At 43.9% G+C, this 26,232-nt stretch overlaps 1 protein-coding gene across 1 annotated transcript; it reads right to left on the bottom strand.

The window, feature by feature from the left end:
• Positions 1-1,474: 1,474 nt before the first annotated feature.
• EDEM2 (ER degradation enhancing alpha-mannosidase like protein 2) lies at positions 1,475-25,987 on the bottom strand. The gene is made up of 9 exons (XM_047771243.1): positions 25,783-25,987; positions 25,442-25,552; positions 23,555-23,594; positions 19,298-19,403; positions 15,502-15,627; positions 12,883-13,094; positions 10,353-10,494; positions 8,806-8,930; positions 1,475-1,714 (listed from the first exon to the last, which is right to left on the bottom strand). Exons 1-9 carry the CDS (start codon positions 25,887-25,889, stop codon positions 1,496-1,498), a joined length of 1,188 nt encoding a protein of 395 aa, XP_047627199.1. The 5' UTR covers positions 25,890-25,987; the 3' UTR covers positions 1,475-1,495.
• Positions 25,988-26,232: the final 245 nt, after the last annotated feature.

Genomic DNA, 26,232 nt, shown 5'->3' with positions numbered 1-26,232 from the left:
GAAGGGTCACTGGACTAAGGCATTCCCTCCCTTTTTTTTTTTTTCCCCCTCCATTTTTTTTCATGGAAGCCGGGCTGTGGTGCCTTCCTTTCCACTGTGCCTTCCTGCCAGCCTATCCTGCAAACAGAACAGATTGCCTCTACAAGTAGTGAGCCTCCTGCAACTGGTGGTAACTGAACAAAGACAACAAAACCACTTGGCCGGGCTATTACAGGGGGGTTTCCATCAGAAGACCTCTCAGGTTCCCTCTAACCCTAAGAATGCACAAGTCTGTCTTACATTTAATCTTAAACTGTCTTCATCTCATCTATTGGTAACACGGGATACAATACCATCTGAGCATTTGCTTTTTAAAAAAAAAAACAACAAAAAAACAAGGAGTTCCCATTGTGGCTCAGCGGTAATGAACCCAAGTAGTATCCATGAGAAACGCAGGTTCGATCCCTGGCCTCGCTCAGTGGGATCTGGCATTGCTGTGAGCTATGGTGTAGGTTGCAAGATGCAGCTCAGATTCCCCCATTGTTGTGGCTGTGGTGCAGACCGGCAGCTGCAGCCTCTGAATTGACCCCTAGCCTGGAACGTTCATATGCTGTGGGTGTGGCCCTAAAAAGAAAAAAACGAAACAAACACAACAAAATGAATAAATGCATGAGAAATACTAAAAATGGCAACCCCTAAGGAATCAAAAGTGCCTAATTTGCTCTTTCCAGTTGCTGTTTTACTTCCTCTTCTGTTCCCCCTCCAGGACTCCTACAACAATCACTTAAAGGATTAGAGGGTAAGAGGAGGAAGCAAATGGGGGTAGAGAAGGGCAGAATGGGCAGAAGCTACTAGAAGGCCCACCCCACATCTAAAAGGCATTCAGGTGGGAAGAGCCTAAAACAATAGTAACATAACTTATTTGGGGGGCGGGGGTGACTGTGTGCTGACTAAGCTTCCTTCCTCTGTCCGCCTTTCCCTTCCCCGCCTCACAATGTTGAAGTTTCCTTCAGTGAATCAGAAGATTGGAGCTGGAAAGGAACTCAGGAGAGTTATCAAGTATGTAGTCCCTTCCTTCTCTAAATCTTGACTTCTAAGCTGCAAATGGGGAGGTGGACGAGAAGAGATGATTCATTCCTAAAGTTCATTCCAAAGTTCTAACTTCCCATAGATGCCTAATTTATCTGACCTGACCCACCAACTTACAAATTTGGTTTCCACGTCTGAAATCTTGGTAGCAGGAACTCCAAAAGTGTTGACCTGGCTTTTTCCATCTCACTCACTTATCCAAGAGCAGAGTATGTAGTTAGGAGACCTGGGTTCCATTCCTAGCTCCTACACTTAACTCCCTTGGGCAAAGCCATTTCAACCCACTAGGCTTCTGTTTCCTCCTCTGAAAATATGGGGATAAATAATTCCTAGCAGGAAAATCATCCAGAGCCACTGGAAGAAGCAGATGGGGGAAAAAAAAAAAAAAAAAAGGAGCTTTGAGCACTTGCAAGGGAGGCATGGAGCCTCATAGAAATGTGAGGTCTGGGGTTTGGAGACTCAGAGCTTGTGTGCCAGAGATGGACCAGAGATGCTGCTTACCCGGCCGGAGTGGGTAGCCCTCTCGCTTCTCCACTGTATATCCCTGAGGAATGTTGTAGAATTCCGGGAGCCCCCCAAACTGCTTCCAGACGGTGTAGTAGTTGAGGAAGGTTCTCATGGCATTGTCAATGTCCCCAATGAGGCTCTGTAGGAGAGAAGCAGTTGTCAGACAAGCAGCCACTAGGCAGAAAACCCACATCCCCAAACCCCACACATGCCCTCAGGGAAAAGAAGAAAGCAAAGGCTTACGAGCCAAAAAGATCTACCATCAAACCCTGAGTCAGCTACTGACCCCTCATGCAGCCTCAAATCAGAAACTTGACTTCTCTGAGCCTCATCTATAACAGGCAAAATACAGCATATGTTTTATGTTGTTGTGAAAGAGGTTGTATACAAGTCCTTGCCCACCAGTACATGCTCAGTCAACCCTGGCTACCTAAACAGTTTTTAAATAGATAAGTCAACCCATCTGATTCAAAATTCTAAGAATAAGAAAAAGTTGGAGTTCCCATTGTGGCTCAGTGGAAACAAATTCCACTAGTATCCGTGAGGATGCAGTGGTCCGGGATTTTGGGTTGCCATGAGCTGTGGTATAGGTCGAAGATGCAGCTCAGATACCCCATTGCTGTGGCTGTAGCACAGGCCAGAAGCTGTAGGTCCAATTCAACCCCTAGCCTGAATTTCCATAAGCCGCGGGTGTGGCCCTTAAAAGCAAAAAGAAAAGAAAAAGTTGATTGTACTAAGTCTCACCCTGACCCTGGACCCCAGTGAATAACCACTTTGTATTAGTTTGTAAACATAAGCAAAGATGTCTGAGTGTATATTATTTTTCCCGCACTGAATATAGCTTATTAAATACACTGGTCTATGGTTCCCTCTATTCATTTAATAACATATCTTGATTTTTCCATGTAAGTACACAAAGCACTCCCTCCTCCTATTTATATAGTTGCATAGTTCCATTGCTTGGACTATAATTGAATTAGTTTCCTATTGATAGTTGGCTTGGTTCCAATATTTCGCTATTGGTTGTAATAATCAATGCTGCAACAAATAACCCTACACATGTCAGCTGAAACATATGAGAAGTGTATATATAAGAAAAATTTCTAGAATTAGGACTGCTGAGTCAGGGGATATATGTATTTATAATGTTACTAGCTGCTACTAAGCAACAATCTTTTTTTTTTTTTTTTTTTAACTATTTTAGGGCCGCACCTGTGGCATATGGAGGTTCCCAGGCTAGGGTTCAAATCGGAGACACAGCTGCTAGCCTATGCCACAGCCACAGCAACTCGGGATCCGAACCTTTTCTGTAACCTACATCACAGCTCACGGCAATGCCAGATCCCCTACGCACTGAGTGAGGCCCAGGATTGAACCTGCATCCTCATGGATCCTAGTCGGGTTGTTAACCACTGAGCCAGCAAGAGAAGTCTGGTAGCTATCCATATTAATATAAGCTCACAGAAAAACAGCCAACCTTTTTGACATTTTCATCAGATTGTGTCAGGGGTAGAACTTGACATTTCCCAAACAAAATTCTTAGTTTCCTCGCTCCCCAGCAAGGTTGCCTCCCTACACTCACTTCTCTCCTTCTCAATAAATGGCACCACTTTCAATGATTCTACTCTGGCCAGATGCCTATGGTCATCCTTGACTCCTCCCTCTCCCCCAACCACCACATCCAAGTCCATCAGCAGCAAGTCCAGTCCAATTCCCTCTAAGACGTCAAGATTTTTCTATCTCCAGAGCCACCACCTGCGCACTAGCATCTTGACTGGGGTGACCTCAAAGGCCTCCTCACTGGTCCCACCACTAGTCTTCTCCTGACCACTCTCCCAAGACATCCAGAGGAACTCTCTTACTGCAGTCTACAGACCTTAGCGGCTTTCCACGGGCTCGGCATGAGGTCAAGACACCGCACCGTGGCCAAGGCCCTGTACGACCTGTTCACCGCTGACCTTCCCTGACTGATCTTTCCCTTTCCTGGACGGTGGCCATACTGCTTTTGCTTCTGATAAACACTCTTCTCTTTCCTGCCTTGTGACCTTCACACCTCATGTTTCCTCTGCCTGGAATGTCATCCCTTAGCCTCGGTTCTTCCCGTATCAGCTTGAGCATCACCACTTCTGAGAGGCCTTCTTATCTGAAGTAGGTCCCCATCCAATATTCTCTCTTGAGCCCCTTATTTGTATCCTTCATTGCAACTTATTATTCTGTGAACTTGTCTAAGTTTTTGTGTCTCATCCTCTATAAACTTCATGAGAGCAGGGCCTGGAAGACAGCAGGCACTCAAATATCTGTTGAGCTAACGAACAAATTTAACTCTAAGCCTTGTTTCTTCATTTATGAAACAATGTTTACCTCAGTGTGTTATGATGATTCTGTGTAAAATGCCTGGCACATAAATCATTCTTTCGCGAATACCTAATGTAATACATCTACCTGCCGGACACTGAGGAGATGTTCAATAAATGTTTCCTGTTAGTGTTAGCATAACCTCACAGAGAAGGGACCCCTTCTCAAACTGGGAAAAGTGTCATACACAATGCACACAAATCCTACACAAACCAAGATGGCAAAGTGTGGTATATACATACAAGGGACTATTATTCAGCCTTAAAAAGAAGGAAATTCTGACACATGTTACAAGCAGAAACGTTGAGGACATTACGCTAAATGGACACAAGAAGACAAACACTGTATGATTCCACCTCTATGAGGCACCTGGAGTGGTCAAAATCACAAGGATAGAAAATAAAATGGTGGGGAAGTTCCCTGTGGCGCAGTGGGTTAAGGACCTGGTGCTGCTGCAGCTGCGGCACATGTCGCAACTGTGGTATGGGTTTGATCATGGACCCAGAACGTCCACGTGCCACAAGGGTGGCCAAAAAGAAAAAGAAAAAAGAAAGAAAACATAACGGTGGTTGTTAGGGGCTTAGAGGAGGAGAGAATAGGGAATTATTGTTTGAAATGTATAGAGGTTCAGGAGTTCCCTTCATGGCTCAGCCACAATCCTGACTAGGATTCATGAGGATGTGGGTTTGATCCCTGGCCTTGCTCAGTGGGTTAAGGATCTGGCATTGCCATGAGTTGTAGGGTAGGTCAAAGATGTGGCTCGGATCCCAAGTTGCTCTGGTTGTGGTGTAGGTCGGCAGCTGCAGCTCTGATTCGACCCCTAGCCTGGGAACTTCCATATGCCGAAGGAAGGAAAAGGAAAGCAAAGGAAAGGAAGAGACGGGAAGGAAGGAGGAAGGAAGGAAGGAAGGAAGAAAGAAAGAAAGAAAGAAAGAAAAAGAAAGAGAGAAAGAGAGAAGAGAGAGAGAGAGAAAGAAAGAAAGAAAGAAAGAAAGAAAGAAAGAAAGAAAGAAAGAAAGAAAGAAAGAAAGAGAAAGAAAGAAAAAAGAAAGAAAGAAAGAGATTTTAAAAAGGGAAAAAGTACAGTCACTTATTTTTTTCCTCATTACTGGGTATTTGGACCATTTCTAGTTTTTCTTTGTCATGAAATTTGCTGCTAGAAATATCTGTACACAGGTTGCATCTTTCCCTTTTGAGTTATTTTCCTGGGGGACATGCACAGAAATGGCATCATGCAAAGTCAGATGGCGTGATCAGTTCCATGGCTGGGATGTACAAGCAGGTTTTCTAAGAGGAATGTAGTCACAAATAGGGTTTTTTTTGGGGGTGTCTTTTTTTCTTGGTCTTTTTTTAGGGCTGTGCCTGCACCATATGGAGGTTCCCAGGCTAGGGGTCTAATTGGAGCTGTAGCTGCCGGCCTACACCACAGCCACAGCCATAGCAACGCAGGATCCAAGCCGTGTCTGCAACCTACACCAACAGCTCACAGCAATGCCAGATCCCTAGCCCACTGAGCGAGGCCAGGGATCAAACCCACAACCTCATGATTTCTAGTTGGATTCACTAACCACTGAGCCACGGTGGGAATTTCCACAAATAGTTTTAAGGAAATAGATTTCCAGATCCTCAACTTTCCTAAAATGGATCTGCCTAAGAATGTTTGTAACACCAGGCAGGCTATCCATTCTGTATCTTACACAACTGTCCTTATATTTTACCAGAGCAAAGTGTACCCACCAACAATCTCCAACCTTCCTGTGGAACTGTCCTCAGATATAAAAACTTCCTGAGCACTGAACCAGGTAAAATTTAAAATACTAGTGTAGGGAGTTCCCATTGTGGTACAGCAGAAACAAATCCGACTAGGAACCATGAGATTGTGGGTTCGATCCCTGGCCTCGCTCAATGGGTTAAGGATCCAGTGTTGCCGTGAGCTGTGGTGTAGGTCGCAGACACGGCTCAGATCCTGAGTTGCTGTGGCTGTGGTGTAGGCCGGCAGCCCCGGTTCCGACTAGACTCCTAGCCTGGGAACCTCCATGTGCCATGGGTAAGCCCCTAAAAAGACAAAAATAAATAAATAAATAAATAATAATAATAATAAATTAAATTAAAAAAATAAAAAATAAAATACTAGTGTAGGTGCAGAGAAAAATGAATGCCTTTAACCACACAGTAACAAATCCTTCTGCAAATGAGACGGCTTTCAATTCTTGGCTTTCAAAAAATTGAAAGAGGAACTGGTCAAGTTGTCAGCAGAGAGAGCGCTTTAAAAAAAAATTTTTTTTTTTTTTGGCTGCACCCATGACATGCGGAAGTTACGAGGGCAGGGACTGAACTCGAGCCACATCAGTGACAAGTCCTTAACTGCTAGGCCACCAAGGAATTCCTTAAAAATATTTTTGATGATAGACCATTATGTGATTTTTTTAACCATATAAAGACTGAACCACATAATACTGCTACTTTTTCAGGTCAAAAATGGTTCAATATTGGCAATTTTATATGGTTCAATCTATTAACTCACTGATTTCAAAGAATTGAATGGTACTGCAATAATCAAACTCCTTGCAGCTCCATCTATTTATTTATGTGCATTGGCTCCTAGGCACGTGCATCTAAAAAAATGAAAAGCAGGAATAAAATTGATGCCTAATCATGCCCTGTTTTAGCAACATGTATTATTCATGCACAAATACAAAAACTGCTTAAAAATTTTAAAAGCCCCAAAAATCTCATTTAAGAAATGCACTTCAAATAAAATTGCTTTCAGGTTTATTATCATAAAAAATTATAAGCTATAGGGAGTTCCTGACTTGGCTCAGAGGAAAATTAATCCCCCAACTAGTATCTACGAGGATGAGGGTTTTTGCTCCCTGGCCTTGCTCATTGGGTTAAGGATCTGACATTACCATGAGCTCTGGGTGTAGGTTGCAGATTCGGCTTGGATCTCTAGTTGCTGTGGCTGTGGCACAGGCCAGCAGCTGTGGCTCTGATTTGACCCCAGCCTGGGAATTTCCATATGCCATGGGTGTGACCCTAAAAGGCAAAAAAAAAAAAAAGTATATATATATATATATATATAAATGCTATAAATGTTTTTAAATCACTTACATACTAATGGTAACTAAATCCAGAAGAAAAAAATTTAATACTCAGAGCCTATGGTCAGAGGAAATTTTAAAATATAAATTTCTGGAGTTCCCGTCATGGCGCAGTAGAAACAAATACAACTAGGAACCATGAGGTTGCGGGTTCAATCCCTGGCCTTGCTCAGTGGGTTAAGGATCCAGCATTGCCGTGAGCTGTAGTGTAGGCTGCAGGCACGCCTTAGATCTGGCGTTCCTGTGGCTGTGGTGTAGGCTGGCAGCTATAGCTCCAATTCAACCCCTAGCCTGGGAACCTCCGTATGCCACGGGTGCAGCCCTGAAAAGACAAAAAAAAAAAAAAAGACATAAAATATAAATTTCTATGTAGGAACAAATTTTGTCACAGAGACATATAATAGGGTGATCAAGAAAATGCTTTTAGCATAAAATATAATAATTAGTATAAAATCCTGTTGGGGTAGTAGAATGGAAATATGAGTTGAAGGAGAAAAAGGAATGGTATGCAACTATTTAAACTCATGATTTAAAATATGCAAGGGGCTCTATAATTTTTCAAAATTCTTTAGAAGACAATCAATAAAATTTGAAGATCTTAGAAGATTTGGACCAATATTTAATATTATCTGTAAGTTCTCTCTGAGCCTCTTTACATAAATATGTAAAATGAGAGGGTTGGCTAAAAGTATATAATGGGGAACTAGTTAAATAAATGTCCATACCTCTATTCAATGGAATATATGCAACTGTTTAAAAAAGCAAAATTGATCTATATATATATATCTATCAATAAAGAATGAGGAGTTCCTGTCGTGGCTCAGTGGTCAACGAATCTGACTAGGAACCATGAGGTTGCAGGTTCAATCCCTGCCCCCACTGAGCGTGTTAAGGATCCGGTGTTGCCATGAGCTATGGTATAGGTCGCGCTTGCTGTTTCTCTGGCATAGGCTAGCTGCTCCAGCTCCGATTAGACCCCTAGCCTGGGAACCTCCATATGCTGTGGGTGCGGCCCTAGAAAAGGCAAAAAGACAAAAAAAAAAAAAGAGAATGATCTTCAAGATACATTCAGGGAAAAAGAATAAACAATATTCCTATTTATGTAAAGAAAAAAGGGGGAGATAAATATACATATAACTATACAGATTTCTAGAAAGATATTCAGAAGCAGAAACCTGACAATAAGGGCTGGACTGGGGAGAGACTCTTGAGGGTGGGGGCCTGAGACTTATTTATCACTCTATTTCTTTTTGTGCTTTAAAAATATATCATCATCAACATGTTATTACCTTAGGATTAAAAAAAAAAAAGTAGTTTACAAAAATATTTTAGGACACCCAGTGGGTAGATTAGATGGGCTCCAGGATCCCTTCCAGCTACAGCTCTATCACCCCGTGTAATGGAAAAACATAATGATGGCAAGCAGAGCAGCCCCAGATGCTCTCACGACCCTTCCTCAGGCCGGCTGTCAAGAATGAGGAATGTGACAGAAATATCCAGTGGAGAAACGGTGGTTGCCAATGGCTATTACCACCCAGCCCAGAAAGATGCCGTCTGCTTTAAGTGGTACAACATTCCATAACAAACTGGAAGTTCAGTGCCTAACACTTTAAAGCTTCCCTTGGAAAATTTGGTTAGGCAGAACTGCAAATCTGTTTAATTCACTCTAAGCCTCTCTTCCATCCCAAGTCCGATCACTTCTGACTGGCACGTCAGAATGGGCTTGCTTTGTCGGTTCCACAGAAAAATGACCACCCTCTCTGATCATTCCTACCTGAAGACCAGGCCAGTAGGCCTCCAGAGACTGGAAGACCGGCATGGACACAGTCCCCTTGTACATCTGCACCCACAGGTACCAGTCATCAAAGCGGGTGTAATTCCGAATGGCTTTGTTATACTCTGCAGAGGAATAAGATAATGGACACATCAATGATTTGGGAGACAAAAGGCAGGCTTTGTCAACAGACCTAAACTATTTGAGAGACTCTAGGATGGCCTAGCCTCAACATAGACAAGGAGGCACAGAGGAAGGAGCACAGGTTCTGGAGTCAAACTTCCAGGCTCAAATTCCGGCTCCAAGGAGTTCCCTGCTGATCTGGTGGTGAGGACTCAGTACTTTCACCACTGCAGCCTGGGGTTCAATCTCTGGTCTAGAAACTGAGATCCCACATCAAGCCCCAGCATGCGATGGCCCAAAAAAAAAAAAAAAAAAAAAGCCAGCTTCAGCTTTTCCACTTGCTAGCTGTGACCCTGGGCAAGTTTTTCCCTCTTAAGCCTCAGTCTTATTATCTATAAAGCGAGGAGAGTAATATTTTATACCTCATGGGATTGTGCAGTCATTTATCCACTTAACAATATTCACTGATCATCTTCTAGGTGTCAGGCACTTAGAAGATGATAAATAAGACAAAGTCCAGCCCTCAGGGAGCTTATATGCTAGAGGGGACTTGGACTTATAATTCCCTCTTGATTGTAAATCTATGAGTGCTTGGGTTTTGTTTTGTTCATTGTGGGATGCCCAACACGAAGACAGTACATAATAAATATGCACAATAAATATCATCTGAATGAACAAAGTATCAAATATACATGCAAATAAGTAAGACAATTTCAAATAGTGTTGTAAGGATTAAGTGAAATAGTCTATGTTCAGTGCTTGGCACAGTACTTGACACATCAATGGTACTCAATAAATATTTGCTGAATAAACGAATGATAGCCATAATTATTATTAAGGGTCCAATAATTCCTCAATAGCATTATTACTATTGTCTGAGGACCTGGAGGGTAAAATGTTTTTATTCAGTAAGCATTAATCTACTAGCTACCTCCTACCAAGCACTGTGGGAAGTACAAAGACAAATGAGGCCTGGATGCCTCACTCAGTGGGCAGAGCTGTAACTGTTATGACAGTTGACTGCAAGAAAGATGCTGAAGGCCCTAAATTCTGAGGAAGGATCAGGTTTTTTCCTGGGCAAAGTGACACTTAAACTAGGCCCTGAAGGGCGAACAATTTGGATACACAAAGGCAAAATAAAAGGTCTTCTGGGCAAAGGAAACACCACCAGCAATGGCCAGGAAATGCAAAAATCCAGGGCTGCATCCAGAGAAGGCAGCGTGGTACGGTTGGCTCTTGCAAGGAGGTACACAGAGGTGTGGTGGGCCTCCACTGGACGGTGTAAGTCCATGGTGGCTTTGGATGTAGACTCAGACTTTCAGAACTGATTCTGTAGCACCTGGGAGCAACTGAAAGTTTATAAAGAAACTCCATGTCAACAGGAAAAACCATGGGGAAAAGCCTTCTGACCCTGCCCTTTTTACCTAGGAACATGGCCATGAGCTTCTTATCCTGAAGAAGGATGGCTCCTTTCACCAGGTACTCAAAGTAAGAGTCCACGCCAGCCCCAATGCCCGCGTCCTGGGCCACCCACTTGCCAGTGAGCACGTCGATGTGGTTGCCAACCTGGGAGAGAGACATGTGGTCCCAAAGGAGGGCCCAAGACCAAACAAGGATCCCTCCATACCCTTGCCTCCTGAGATACAAGGCAGGCACCCTGGGACTTCCTGGGAGACAAGAAGGGTTGGGGGGCAGGACTGGATTGTGGCCAGCTCTTTTGCATATCTGTATAGTGTGGGTGCGTCTCATGCACATTTAGGACTTAATTATACACACTGGTCAGAAATTGAAATATTAACAATGACTTGGAGTGTCCATGACTTATCTGGAGTGAATGTGAGCTAGAAGATGAGAACGTGCCGTTCCCACAACCTGTCTCTGACTTCTCAGCCCCCAGCACATGTGTAATTCCAGTGTCTAAACACACAAAACATACTTCACGTATTTCCATAAATCGGCTCAGGAAGGATACCCAAGAAGGTGATAGAGTAGTTCCTTATAAGGAAAGGAACTGGGGGGCAGGGCGGGGGTGGGGTGGGGGGGAGAACTATCCATGAGGATACAGGTTCGATCCCTGGCCTGGCTCAGTGGGTTAAGGACTCAGTGTTGCCTCACGCTGTGGCATAGGTCGCAGAAGCAGTTCAGATCCAGTGCTGCTGTGGCTGTGGCGTAGGCCAGCAGCTGCAGCTCCAACTTGATACCTAACCTGTGTTAGTTTGGGTCCTTTCAGGGGCAGACTCCCAGCAGGGAAGACAGGAAGTAGTTGATTTGGAAGGTGAGTCCCTGGAAACTGGCAGGGGTAGAGGGAAGTGAGGCGGGGCCATAAAGAGTGTTCCATCAGGCAAGTTACCCCAATGGGAACTGGAGCACCATCCTGCTTGGCAGCTCTGGAGTCAGGGTCGAGCACAAGCCTCCACATTATCCCACCCAATGGCTGGGAATCAGGCTGATTATCCACCATCTCCCATGTATCAGTCACTGAGTGAGAACTGCTCTGGAGCAGCATTAAGTCCCAGCACTTCCAGCCAAAGGCAAGCAGAGCAGGAGCCAGGCAAGGAGACATGGGTGACAGGAGTTGGAGGACAGGCCAGTGTGCACAGAAATGGTAAAGGACAGAGAGGAGGTGGGAAGGGCAGCCCCGGAGTCCAGTATGGTCACAGCGCTGGAGGAAAAACTGGCTGTGTCGAAGGCACGAAGGGCTCCAGAGTGGCACTTTCTTAAGGAATTTTCAAGGATTCCTCACACAAGTTTTACTGTTCTAGCTGACTTAGAACCAGACTTTGCATAAACGTGCCTCCACCTGAATCACACTCAGACACCCCAGTCTTTATAAGTCATAATGACTCAGCAAGGAGGTATTAATACATCAACATTACTGCTGATGTAATTGTGGATCAGAAACGTTGAGTGACTGGGCCAGGGTCACACAGTCTCAGTGTAGTAAGGCCAGGCTCAATCCCAGTTCTGACTAAATCTAGTACTATTTCCTGCACAGCTTTGGCTCAATTACTGTTTGTTTCACTGGATTATCCAGTTAAGGAGCTGAAACCAACCTTAGAGATTATCTGGCCCCAAGTGTGTGTTAAATGTCCATGAATTAATATGTTCGGAGAGGAAAAGGAAGCCCTGGGGTCAAATGAATTTGTGAAATGTTGAGTTAAGTAAAGTTAAATAGATGAATTTATCATAGGATTTCATAACCTTTAACCTGCTCATGTTCATTATGACTTTCCAAAAAAGGATATTTTATATAGTGTTTCCTAATCTTAATTGACCACTATCATTTTTTTCGTGGAACAGCCATTCAACATCTCACAGATTTGGTTCTTTTTTTTTTTTTTCTGTTTAGGGCCACACCTGTGACCTATGAAGTTCCCAGGCTAGGAGTCAAAGCAGAGCTGCAGCTGCCAGTCTATGCCAAGGTCACAGCAACCCCAGATCCAAGCTGCATCTGTGACCTATGCCACCACAGCAACGCCGGATCCTTAACCCACTGATCGAGGCCAGGGATCAAACCCATGTCGTCATGGACACTATGTCGGGTTCTTTATCCACAGAGCCACAAAGGGAACTACAGATTTGGTTCCAAGGAATACAGTTTTACTAACAAAAATATCTATAAATGAGAGCCAGGCAGGCTGACAATCCAAGGTCACCAGATAAGCGAGGGACAGAAAGCAGATGACCTACTTCTAGAAATCAGCAAAACACGAGAAGTCAAAGCTTAACACACTCCTTTTCCTGCCAGAGGATGTGCTCTCACGCTCTCCTCCCCTCTGTACCAAAGCATGAACTGGAGGCTTGTTCTGCTTTCAGTGTCATAAGCCTAAGTCCTGAATCGCTCCTGAGGTCACCTTTAGTTTCTGGAGTGCAACTTGTTGCTCAAAGCCCTGAGCCTTACAAACAGGGACCAAGGTGGCCAACTTGACTTAGGAAGGATGGCAGTGGACCTACCAGCCCAATATCTGACCGGCTCTCCCAGAGACGCATCAGGGCCACTCTGGCCACATCTTCGAACACAGGGTCACCAGTAAGGCTGCTCAGGGTGGCAAATTCCACAATGAAGGTCCCAATCCCTGCCGTACAGGTGACAGGAGTCTCTCCTGGGTTCACACCATGAAGCAGGTTCACTGTTCCATACGGCATGCCAGTAGGGGTCTGAAATGCTAAACAATTGCAAAATTAAGACTCGAGGGAGTTCCCGTCATGGCTCAGCAGTTAACAAACCCAACTAGCATCCATGAGGATGCAGGTTCAATCCCTGGCCTTGCTCACTGGGTTGAGGATCTAGTGTTCTGGTGAGCTGTGGAGTAGGTCGCAGATGTGGCTTAGATCCCATGTTGCTGTGGCTGTGGCGTACGCCAGCAGCTTCAGCTCCAGTTCAATCCCTAGCCTGGGAACCTCCATAGGCCCCGGATGAGGCCCTAAAAAAAAAAAACTGACTCCAGACAGGGAGGGTTGGACACAGGCCCAAAGCCTAAGGTCTTGACTAGCGCTTCGCTCTTGTCTCCTGGGTGATCTGCTTGAGACTGAGCTCAAGAAGGATAAAGGTCACAACTGGAGGGCCCTTAGTGGTCACCTAGCCCAGATGCTGCCAATTCGGCCCACAGGCCTCGGGCTCCTGCCTGTGGTGAGGAGAGAATCAGTGGGCTGTGCTCCAGGGTGTCACATTGCACGTCTGCTCACTTTAGCTAGAGCAGTTCTACTTGTACTTAGCTTACACTATGCCTTCAGAGGCCAGGCAGGTCACTTAGTGTGAATCAGGCAGGGTATAAGCCATAGGCAGTGATGGGGCTGGTGGCCCAATGAAGAAGCCATTCATGTAATTTTTCAAACATCATTCTGACCAAATGAAACCTATCTGCAGACCATAAATAGCCCCAGAAGAGCCAGTTTAAGAGCTTTGCTTTAAATAAAAAGTTTCAGGGAGGGGCTACTTTTTTTTTTTTTTTTAAAGGATATAGGGAGTTTCCTCATGGCTCAGTGGGTTAAGGATTCAGCATTGTCACTGCTGTGCCTCTGGTTACTTCTGTGGCTTGGGTTCAACACCTGGCCCAGGAATTTCCATATGCCATGGGTGTGGCAAAAAGAAAAAGAAAAAAAGGCTATAAATCATGAAATTGATGTGGTCCAATCCTCAGTTCATAGGTAGGAAAAGTCATGCTGGTAAAGAAGTGACTCAAAGGTCACACAGAGAGAGCCAAACCAAGCTGGGAAGGAATGAATGCCCCGTGCCCACTCTCTCCCCCTCCCCGCCACAGGCCCTGGGCCCACCCCACCCCACCCCAGTGCCTTCCGATTCAAGGCAAGAAACTAGACAGCAAGCCAGAGGCAGAGATTTCCTCTCCGGGCGGAAAGGTCAAACAACCCCAGAGCAGCCTGTGCGTCACCAAACTGCGAACAAAGTTGTCAAAATATCCAAGAACCATAAGGTCCAGCAACTTGACCGTAAGAGGAGAAACTTGCTATCTCGGCAGACATGAGTGGCAAGTAAGGAGACATCGAGCCACAACCAAGAAGGGCTCAAAGGAACAGTGTGGAGAAGTCAGGCTGTGTTAAAAAGAGGAGGGAGGGACAAAATCTATTTCTCGACCTAAATGGGAGATACACTGGTGAAAATGCACTTTCCAATGTGCAGATTCTCAACGCAAAAAAAAAAAAAAAAAATTTCATGAAAGAAAGAAAGGCAGAAAAAGGAAGGAGCAATGAGGCAGAGTTTCTTCCAGGACTGAGTCACACAGGACATGATGTTTGCAAAGAGACATTCAGGCCGTAAGTGAGACCTGAACCCAGCTCGCTCACTCTCCTTAGCTCTGCCCCAAGGATGAGAGGCAAGTACCGCATGAGAGGGAGAAGTGAGATGGCCAAGAGGCTGGTGGAAAGCACAGCGTGACGTGTTTGGGTGTGAACGGCTCTCAGAGCCTCCACCACACCCTGAAGAGAACACAGTGTCCAGTTGATGCTGTTTAGCCCAGCTACTGCCCTACCGGACAAACACTGAGCCTTGGCCTGCAGCCCTGGACACAGCTTAGTTGCAAAACAAGTCCCTCTCGTTTCAGTGGTGCTTGAGGTTCTCCAAGAACTTTCTCCTTTCTGACTGACCTCATTTTATGCCTCCCCAAAGGGAGACAGGAATTATGACTCCTATTTGATTGATGGGGAAACCGACTAAGGAGAGGAGAGGCTTGGTCAAGCTAATGGCTGGCAGAGCTGAGTCTAGAACCTGGGGTTCCTAACGTTCAGACTAAGGCTCTTCTCTAGAACCCTTTCATTCCAACAGTATGTGGGCCTAAGAGGGGGCAAAAGCATGCACTCGCATGAGGGCAAGAGCCTTCCACTTGCCAGGGAATGGTAGCACTCCCAGCAAATGATAATGAGGTCAGTTCCATCCTAGTCTAGCCCTCGAAACGCCCAGGACTCTCCTGATTTCCATGGCAGGTGCCAAGAGGTAGAAATACCAACTATTTGGGTGACAAACACCAGCAAATAATTCTGCATTACCACCCTCTTCTCCAGCAACAGAAGCAAGACCTACTGGACTTCATCTCTGCGCCGTCTTGACATGGGTCTTACCTGGGAGGAGTTTCCGGGCTGCCTCTTCAGCCATCCTCAGAAGAGGTCCAGAGCAGGGCCATCCAGCCTCCACTTCCACCCCAGCCTTCTTTGATAGCAGGTGAGCAGACAGAAGTCCTCCTACCACTACAGATGGTACAAAAAGCAAGAGTCAGAGTCCCAAGGACCAGTCTTGCCCTTGTACAAATTAAACCTAAATGCTCTGTTCAGTGGCTCATTGACAAGGAGCTAGAGTCACCCAGTGAAAGAATAGTTCTTAACTCCCCATATTGGTAGTGTTAAGTTTACAAAGTTTTTCTTTTTCTCTCGGTGAGTCACAGAAATAATCTTTTCTTTTTTTTTTTTTTTAAGTCCCTACTGTATACCAAGCACTAGGTACTACTGTGCCCTCTTCAATTGAAGATACCAAGGTTCAGGGAAGTAAGTGACTTGCCCTGGGTCTAGAAGGTGGTAGGGCCAGCTCTGACTCTGAAGTTCATGTTCATTGCACTTGGTCACTGTCTCCCAATCTTGCCAAAACCAAGGGAAAGAGAGGAGTATACTTATTATCTTCATTTTATTCATTTTTCTACTTCAACTTAGTACATAATATTTAGGATTTATAAAAAGACACAAAGGTTATGTATCTGGAAATACGGCTAAACAGATATCCTGAAAAAAACTGGTGACCTTGAGCTTCAGTTTTCCTATCCTCCTGGAAGACCAGGAATAAGAGACAAAGTCAGGACCTACCCAAAGTGGGGAGTCTGATAAAAGATCCCTCTATAAAGTTGGGATCTAGAAGAATTATATACCCTGTGTAAGGAAGAACTGAAAATAAACCCCACATACTTCCTCTAATATATAGTAAGGAAAACTGTATACCTCAAATCTCAATGCCAAGTAAAGGGAATGAAAAAAAAAATCTCTCCTAAGAACTAATAACTACAAAGTGGTGCTCACTAAGTTTTAGAGACTGAATTCACACTAACAGGGTAGTCTAGAAAAACCTCGAACCTTTAGTATAAGGTTGTTTTAGCAAATAATGCCTCTAGCTATATGGCAGTAGGAAACATAAAACATATCTGAAAAACCCACATTCAACCAAAAATCCCACAGGAAAAGTCTAGGCAATGAGTTCCATTCAAAAAATAAACAGATCACAGAACATAAAAGAAACAAAGCATTATGAGTAAGAGTCAGCAGAAAAGACAGTAGAATAAGATTTCAGATACTGGGATTATCAGACACTAAATAAAGTATGTGTAATATGTTTACACTGAATAAAGCATGTGTAATATGTTTAAAGAAATAAATGAAAGGTGGGAATGCAGGAGTAAGTAGTTTTAGTAGCAGATAAGATACATCTGAAGAGAGAACTGGTGGACTTGAAGATAAACTCAAAAGAAATTATCCAAAATGAAACACACACAAAAAAGACAAAATGCTTTTTAAAAAAATACAGAAGGGACTTGGATCCAGTAAGAAGGTATAACATATTTCCAGCTGGAGTTCTAAAAAGAGAAGAGGGAGTAAATGGGGGAGAGGCAATATTTGAAGAGGAAATGGTTAAGAATTTTCTAAAACTAATGAGTGATATCAATTCTTAGATCCAAGAGTCCCAAACCAAGTGATAAAAAGAAAGCCACATTTATATATATTTGATAAAACTGCAGAATACCAAAGGCAAGGGGGGAGTCTTAAAGGCAGTAAAATAATGATTGTTAAAGTAGGGTAATGGGTACATCCAATTCATTATACAATTTTCTCTACTTTTAGAGAAAAGTTTCCAAAGTTTCCAAAATTTAAAAAATCTTTAAAAGGAGGGGGCAGCCCGAGTGAAACATACATGCAAACAGATTATCAACAAAGAAATAACAATTAGATGGACAGATTACTTCTTAATAATGATAATGAAATCAGAAGACAATGGAAAAATTTCTTCAACATGCTAAGAGAAAAAGAAAAATCAATCTGGAACCATATGCCCTTCAAAAATACCACCCAAAGGTCACTGGGAATTCCCTTCGTGGCTCAGCAGTTAACGAGCCCAACTAGGCTCCATGAGGATTTGGGTTCGATCCCTGACCTTGCTCAGTGGGTTAAGGATCCAGTGTTGCCATGAGCTGTCGTTTAGTCCAGCGGCTACAGCTCCAATTCAACTCCTAGCCTGGGAACTTCCAACTCCTGCCATGGGTGCGGCCCTAAAAAGACAATAAATAAATAAATAAATAGGGTATGAAAAGAGAGAGAGGAAAAAATATAGTGAAGATGGAACAAATAGCACAAAGTTATACCCAGAAATGAATGCAAGTATATAAGTAATTGCAGTAAATGTAAATTGATAAAATGCTTCAATTAAAAGAAAAGATTGCCAGAATGGATAAATGAACAAAATATAATTATATGTAAACTACAAAAGATATATCTAATCATAAAAATACAGAAAGAATGAAAGAAAAAGAGAGGAAAAATATATGGGGCAAATGTCAACCAAAAGAAAGCTGATTGATATAATTATATTCATATCAGAAAAAATATATAAAGATAACCGTAATATAGATGACAAACCAAGCTCAGTTCTGTGACAAAACAATGAACATGGCCTCAAACTCAGGTCTGATTCCTAAACCAGAATTTTATACCATGCTGTCCCTCTGCTCCCTAGTCTTTTTAAAATTTATTTTATTTTTTTTCCTTTTTATGGCCACACCTATGGCATATAGATGTTTCCAGGCTAGGGGTCGAACTGGAGCTGCCTATGCTACAGCCACAGCAAAGCCAGATCCGAGCCGCATCCGTGACCTACACCATGGCTTGCGGCAACACTGGATCCTTAGCCCACTGAATGAGGCTGGGGATCAAACTCACATCCTCATGGATACTAGTTGGGTTCTCAACCCGCTAGGTCACAACAGGAACTCCTCCCTAGTCTTTTTTTTTTTTTTTTTAATATTTATCACATACCTGTAATACAAGTTTCACTGCAAATAACATACAAAATAAAGATGAGCAAAATAGGGAGGAAAAAATGTATCTCTGCCATCCAGAGATACCTGTTGACAGCTGTTAAGCCACTGGTGGTCTAGAGGCTTAATGAAAAGAAGGGTTATATTAGCTTCATAAGAATCATCAGGAACCTGCTAAAAATACTGCTTCTAGGACCCAACACCAGAGTCATCAATTCATTACATTTAGAGTGGAGTCTAGACACCTGAACTTTTCAGAACATCCCAAGTGGTTCTGATGGGCAGCCAGGTTTGGAAACTAATAGCCTAGATTTGCCCTATTTTATACAGTTATCATTAACCACATGTCACTACTTAAATTCATCAAAATTAAATGAAATTAAAAATTCAGTTCTTCAGTTGCAGAAGTCACATTTCAAATGTTCACCAGCCACACGGGGCTAGTGGCTACTGTACTGGACAACACAGAGAGAAAACATTTCCATCATCGGCACAGAAAGTTTTATCGGATAGCTTTCTAGGCAATAAGCTCCAAGAAGGCAATGCTTATATCTATCTTGCTCTTGGCTGAAAGCCTAGTACCAAATATATGTTAAAGATGTGAGTAATTCTGGCGCATTTCTTTTCTGTCTTTTCTCTGTCCTCTGCTCACTTTCATGTCTGAAACTGATGAGAGATTCCAAAACCTCCCCACCCCACCCCACCCTCCAGGAGGGAAAAGCTCTGTCAACCTGGTTTGAACCAAGTGCCCTGGCAAGGCTGGTCCTTATTACCACCTCTTGGTTTACAAAGAGGCCCCAACTCCCATATTCTCCTTTTTTCCCAGGGCCCTAGCAGCTAGCCCTCACCTCGGATGTTGGTTTCGAACACAGAGGCATTGACATCAATATCAAAGTCCACGTTGTCCTGGAGTACTTCGACCACTCTTTGAAATTCTGAGACATTCCCCAAAATCTGAAGGAAAGAGATATCTGATAGTGAGGCTCTCAGGTTTGAGGGCACTGGAGATGCTAGATTCAGAGTCTAGGATCCTCTGCTGCTGTGGCTCTCACTCAACTTGAAAACTGCAGTTTCTGTTCTAGGACAGCTGATAACGGAGAAGACACCGAGAGCTGGAAATCACACAGATCGGATATCAAGAGACTGGTTAAATAAATTTTTCAGTACTAAATTTAAGAATCCTTATATACTTATTTGAGGAAACAATATAAAGACTGTAGACCACCTGAGGAAATCTGAGTTTGACATTTGCAGCAGATATCTGTTGTTTTTAACATTGTTACATTCATCCTTGCGGAAAATACTGCTGGGTGGTTGGTCTGACATTAATTCCCAATCTTATCTTTTTTTTTTTTTTTGTCTTTTTGCCATTTCTTGGGCTGCTCCAGCGGCATATGGAGGTTCCCAGGCTAGGGGTTGAATCGGAGCTACAGCTGCCAGCCTATGCCAGAGCCACAGCAACGCGGGATCTGAGCCACATCTTCAACCTACACTACAGCTCACGGCTACACCAGATCCCCAACCCACTGAGCAAGGCCAGGGGTCAAACCCACAACCTCATGGTTCCTAGTCGGATTCGTTAACCACTGAGCCACGATGGGAACTCTCCCAATCTTATCCTTGAAGCTTCCAGCCATAGGGGCTAGAAATCTGAGTACTTGCTTTCTCAGTCTCCTTTTCTGCTAGAGGTGACTGAGTTACCCAGCCAATTCTGAGCCTAGAGTAGTCTATGGGGGCACTTCTTGAAAAGATTCTGTTTCCCTAATAAAAAGGGACAAGACGCAGCTCTTGTTCTTTCTGCCTTGAAAGAAGACTTGGAGTTCCCGTCATGGCTCAGTGGTTAACGAACCCGACTAGCATCCATGAGGACACAGATTCATTCCCTGGCCTCTCTCAGTGGGTTAAGGATCCAGCGTTGCCGTGAGCTGTGGTGTAGGCCAGCAGCTGTAGCTCCAATTGGACCCCTAGCCTGGGAACCTCCATGTGCCAGGTGTGTGGCCCTAAAAAGACACACACAAAAAAAGAGAGAGAGAAAGAAGACTTGATTTCTGGAGCTGTGGCAGCCATCTTAGACCATGAGGTACTAAGCAGGAGAATGCAAGTCAATACACTAATGATGGCAGATGGAAGGATACAAAGAACATGGGTCTCTGATGGCAAATTTGAGCAGCTGGCCAAAAGCTAGAAAATACCTTCAGATTTTCTTTTACTTAAGAAAATTAAATCCTTTTTGTTTAAAACATCAGTCAAATGATGGAGTTCCCTTCATGGCTCAGTGGTTAACAAATCCGACTAGGAACCATGAGGTTGTGGGTTCGATCCCTGGCTTTGCTCAGTGGGTTAAAGATCCGGCGTTGCTGTGAGTTGTGGTGTAGGTCACAGACATGGTGCAGATCCCGAATTGCTGTGGCTGTGGCGTAGACCGGCGGCTACAGTTCCAATTAGACGCCAAGCCTGGGAACCTCCATATGCCGCAGGTGCAGCCCTAGAAAAGGCAAAGAAAGACAAAAAAAAAAAATCAGTCAAATGCAATCCTGATACCTTTAATTCTAGCAATAATGGTGTAATTTCCTCTCAAGGAATCATCCTTCTTCCACAGTCAGTCTTGTAATTTGAAAAAGCTGACTCTGCCCCTCCAGTTGCAAGAATGGGTACTTCACCTGCACCAGCCAGTGTACCATACCCCTTGGCCAAATGATTGGTTCAGAGAGACATGTGTGACCCAAGCCAAATCAACAGGACTCAGTTCCTAGAATTAATTAATGGAAAAGAACTAATTCTTTCCACACACAGGATACTAACTGAGTGGAATGTGAGTCTGGAGTTACCACTGGCTACTCAGCCACCTTAAAGAAAGCCTGAGAATACAACTACCAAAGCAGGCAGAAATAAGAGATGGACAGAGAGATTCCTAATGACATTATTTCTATGTCTAGAGTCAGCTGGGTCTGAGGCCCAGTTCTTACCTGGACTTTTTAGTTATCTGACTCAGCAAACCTTCTTCCTGTCTAAATCAGTTTGACTTGAGTCTCTAGCACTTAAAACCAAAACAAGCCTGACTATCTCAGGATTCAAAACCCTCTATGATTTAGACCCAGCCTATCCTTCTGACCGTGTCTCAGACTGTTCATCTAACACAGTCTCATCTACTTCAGGAAATTGAACCCACTATTCCCTGATTTTCTGCCCTTGGACATGCTGTTCCCTCTAACAGAAATCACACCCTATGTCTTCCCATTTCCAAATCCAACCTATCTTCCATTGTCTAAATGTCACCTTCTCTAAGGAGTCTTTGATTCCTCCAGCTGAAATTAAGCTCTTCTTCCTTTCAAATACTCCAGTAAGTGTATCCACACAACTCTTAGAGCATCTATTTCTTTCCACATTCTGAGAATGTTTGCATAGGCAAACATGTTTGCATCCCCCAGTGTGCTAAGCATAGTCCATGAAGCAATTACTAAAAAAAAAAAAAAGTTTGTTGAATGATTACAAGAATCTTTCTCCACGTTGTAGCCAGGATTCTTCTCAAGACAGAAATCTTATCATTTCCTGGCCTGTACTTGAGAAATTCCCATGGCTTTCCATGGGCTGGCATCATCTGATCCTCGTGCCTCCCTCCATCTCCACTCTGCTCCCTCCTTTTCCTTCTCCATATCCCAGCCACACTGGCCTTCTATTATTTCACTGCACTTGTCATGCTCTCTCCTGCCACACGGACTTCGCACAGGCTGTTCCCTCTGCCTGGATACTCTTTCCTCCCCTGCTTCTCTAGTCAACACTTGCTTCTTCTTCAGATCCCAACTTAAGTGTCATTTCATTCCTTTAGGGAAAATCCTTCCTGACTTTCTCAGTCTAGGTCATTTCCTTTATCATAACCATTCACAGAGCCATGTTCCTTTCCCACACAGCACTCACCTCAATTTGTAATACTACCTTCTTTAGGGTTATCTTTGATTCCTTGTCTCCCTCACTGAAATCATAAACTCCAAGAAAGCAGGGACCCTGTCTGTTTAAACTCACCATTATTACTCCAAAGCTTAACCCTGTGCTTGGGACACAGCTGGCTCTCAATAAATAAATAAATGTTTGATGAATAGATAGTACATACAAATTAACATTAAGCAAAAAAACTTGGGAGTGCCTGTTGTTGCGCAGCAGAAATGAATCTGACTAGTATCCATGAGGATGTGGGTTTGATCCATGGCCTCACTGAGTGGGTCACGGATCCAGTGTTGCTGTGAGTTGTGGTGTAGGTCTCAGACACAGCCTATATCCTGTGTTGCTGTGGCTGTGGCCATGACTGGCAGCTGTATCTCCAATTTGACCCCTAGCCTGGGAACCTCCATATGCCACAAGTATGACCTTAAAAAGCAAAAAAAAAAAAAAAAAAAAAAAAAAGGCAAACAAAACACCTAAATTATATCTGCAGAGTGATCACCATCATGTAAATACTATCATGTAAATATTAGAAAAATGAGACTGGGTAACAGAGAACAGAAATAGTGAAATGGAGGAAATGTATGAAAACCTCTCTTGTGGCCTTTTTAAGGATGATGGTTAAGGCTTGGAGTCATACAAATTGAGTGCAAGTCCTAACCCTGCATTTAATGGCTGGGTGCCCTGGCCAAGTCATTTCACCCTTTCTAAGCATCAGATTTCTCAGGTGCAAAAGGAGCAAAGGTACTTACCTCATCGGGTTGTTGGAAGCATTAAACAATACATGTAAAGTGCTTAGCATGAGCCCTACACATAACACAATGTTACTCTCAGCATTTTAATCACTGATTATGGCCATTAGCATGGAGGCCTCTAAAAACAAGGAGGGTATCAAAGCTTCTGTTATTACCCACACGTTTTTAGGCTCGTCACAGCTCTTAGTCATAACAGGTCCTCTAGAAATATTTGCTCAAAAAATGAATCTGAATAAGTTGGAATTCATCATTTTCCCCTAGATGGGCATCTGGAACCCAATGATTCAGAATCATAAGACAAAAATAAAAGGCTTAGGTGAAGAATTCATTTTTTACCCATAGTCAAGCTGCCAAAAGAGGAAGGATGTTGGTTATGCAAGATTAGAGAAGAAAAGAAATAGACGAGACACTTACCAACAAGGTGTCCAGAGCATCGATTAGAGTCAGAGAAAAACTGTAAAAGGACAAAAATCCCAGCTGCTTAATAAGAAAATCAAACACCAGATATGAAGGCTGCCCCCGGATCAGATATGTCAAAAACTAAAATTGAGGCACAGTGATGCCTCTGCCAGCCCCACTTGCAGTCACAACAGAGAAGCCATAGGGAAAATCACCTGGAACCTCTGACCCATTTAAGGCACCTGGGAGGTGGGGTGATGTAGCTCCACCATAGTTACACACATGGCCTGTGTTCTCTGGCATTCTTCTCTGCCATAAGGAGGCAGTATAAGATTGTAGCTCAGAACACAGGCTTTTCCACATCTAGAAATTTACCTCACAGGACATAGAACTGCAGGTTTCAGAATGCTCCTGGCAGTACTGCTTTTAGAACAGAAAAAAACCATAGAAATAACTCACGGGTACACCAGTTGAAAAGTGTAATACATTCAAACAATGAAAAAGGATGAGGTTGTCAAAAAGGTTGTTATCAAGAGTTCTATGGGCTATGTGAAGATATTCAAATTAGATAGTTAAATGAAAAACACAAGGTACAGAAAAGGTACTGTTGTATGTTTCTAATTGTGTTTTCCAACGGAGACATACAGACAGAAAGCAGATTTTGCAAGTTTGGGGGCCAGCAGTGGTGGAAGAATTAACTATAAAGGGTTGCAAGAGAACTTTATTTAGAGTGAAAGAAATGTTTTCTATCTTGACTGTGATAGTGGTTATTAGACACTTAAAATAGGTGCATTTTATGTAAGTTATGCTTTTAAAAAGTTAATTTAGAAACACACACATATACATACCTATATGATGGTATAAACCCAAAATATTTCTCGAAGGATACACAAGAAAGTTAACAGTGGGTAGAGTTCTAGAGTATGGGAGATATTTTATTTTATTAAATGATATTGCACTGCTTGAATTTGCCATTTTCTTGTATTGCTTTTTTCAACTATTAAAAAAAAGAAAACTAGCACAAATTGTGCTGAGTTTGCTTAACTTCTCCAGTCCTTAGCATATCCACTTGTAAAATAGAGGTAAAGGCACTTGACTCCTAGGGGTGTTAATTACATGAGATGACACAAGCAAAATGCTTAGCACAGTGTTTAATCCATGTCAGCTTCAGACAAATGCAATGATTCTTCACTCATTCAGCAAGGAACGAGATGGAGAATTCCACCTTTCATATATATATTTTTTCACCTTTCATAGATTTTTATTCTAGTGGAAGTAAGAAAGACACACTAGTAGATAAGTGAAAACGACAGTATCAGAGTGAGTAGTGCTACAAAGAAAATAAAAAGGGTGGTTTGTGAGTGTGACCTGTAGGAGGTGGGTAGTTAGGGGAACTGTGGCTGAGAGGACATTTTGAGCTGAAATCTCAAGAAGCAGTCAGGGATGTGAGGGTAAAGGGGGAAGCGTGTTTCAGTTACACTAACACCAGAGCTCAGATGTTTCATGTTTGCCAAGAGTTACATCCCATAATGGGCCTGTTTGCCCACTTGTAACATGAAGGGATTGGGTCTTCCGATTTCTTGAAGCCCTTCCACATATCCTACAGCTCCAGAGATTTGCCCAAATCCCAACAGCTGGTGCCTGTTACACTTGTGGCCCGAGCCCAGAGGCCCAGCCCACCAGGCTAACCCAGCCTTTTTCCACTATGAGATCCAGCTTTCCCGGAGGTTGGGTGGATCCTGGTGGTGCTGACCCGAATTGAGGGGAAAGCGACCCCACCCTGGCTAGCAAGTTTTCAGGAACCAGTGAGGAAACCATGAAGGCACCAGCCCCAGCAGCCCCGCCCGCCTAGGACAGGACTGCCAGACCCCGGCCGCCCCGTTGCTCCTCCGCTCGCACTACCTGCCCCAGGTGTCGTGCCCGTCACAGGTGAGAGGTCGCAGCTCGTCGTAGGGAAAGGCATTCTCCAGGTAGCTGTCGTAGGCGTGGTAGAACATGGCCTTGACTCGCTCCCTGATGCAGGGTACAAGAAATAAGGAGGGGGCCACCAAAGGAAACCAGTCAGGGGAAAGGACAAGAAATAGGGTGGAAAGTGGGAATCACCACCTGATTTCTGCCGAAGCCCAGAGGCGGGGTCCCAGCAGGTCAGGGTGGGTATCCTGGGACAGAGGGCAAGGGAGGGGACCAGGTCTGCGCTTCCCATTCCCCAACTATGGAAGGGCGGGGAGCCTGACCCCCTTCACCTGTAGTGCGCGGGGTCGGGCGCGGTGCCATCGGGGCCCGGCGCACCATGGTGCAAGGGCAGCAGCGCGCACAGGAGGCCAAGCGGGACGAGCAGCCGGAAAGGCATAGAGCTCGTGTCCTGTCAGCGCGGCCACAGCAGCAGCAGCCACCGCCACCCGTTCATCCTGGGAGCCTTTGCTGAGTCTTCCGGGAGTTCGCGCCACTGCGCCTGCGTGCTGATACATCACCCACTCAGTTGTGGACTACAAGCCCCAGAATGCAATAAGCGGCGGAACCCAAGCAGAGAGCATCTTGGGATACACAGTCTCTCTAGTCGAGATGAACGTGTCCTAAAGACAGTGGCTCTTACAGTTACTCTTACTAATGCTTTAGCAACAGCGTTTTAAAAAAAGCTTCTTAAAGTTGGTCAGCATTTTAGACCACAGCAACACACATGATTTTAGGCAGTA

Source organism: Phacochoerus africanus, chromosome 3, assembly GCF_016906955.1.
Source record: "Phacochoerus africanus isolate WHEZ1 chromosome 3, ROS_Pafr_v1, whole genome shotgun sequence".
NCBI lineage: Eukaryota > Metazoa > Chordata > Mammalia > Artiodactyla > Suidae > Phacochoerus > Phacochoerus africanus.
Note: the sequence above shows the minus strand (reverse complement) of the source record. Positions and strands in the feature narration are given on the sequence as shown.

Excerpts from the sequence above, each read along its gene's own strand:
- EDEM2 (XM_047771243.1), bottom strand. The coding sequence starts at position 25,889 with ATGCCTTTCCGGCTGCTCGTCCCGCTTGGCCTCCTGTGCGCGCTGCTG. Across the intron at positions 25,553-25,782 it reads CCCGACCCCGCGCACTACAG|GGAGCGAGTCAAGGCCATGT; the intron begins GTGAAGGGGGTC and ends ACCCTGCATCAG. Across the intron at positions 10,495-12,882 it reads GCCGGTCAGATATTGGGCTG|GTTGGCAACCACATCGACGT; the intron begins GTAGGTCCACTG and ends TCTCTCTCCCAG.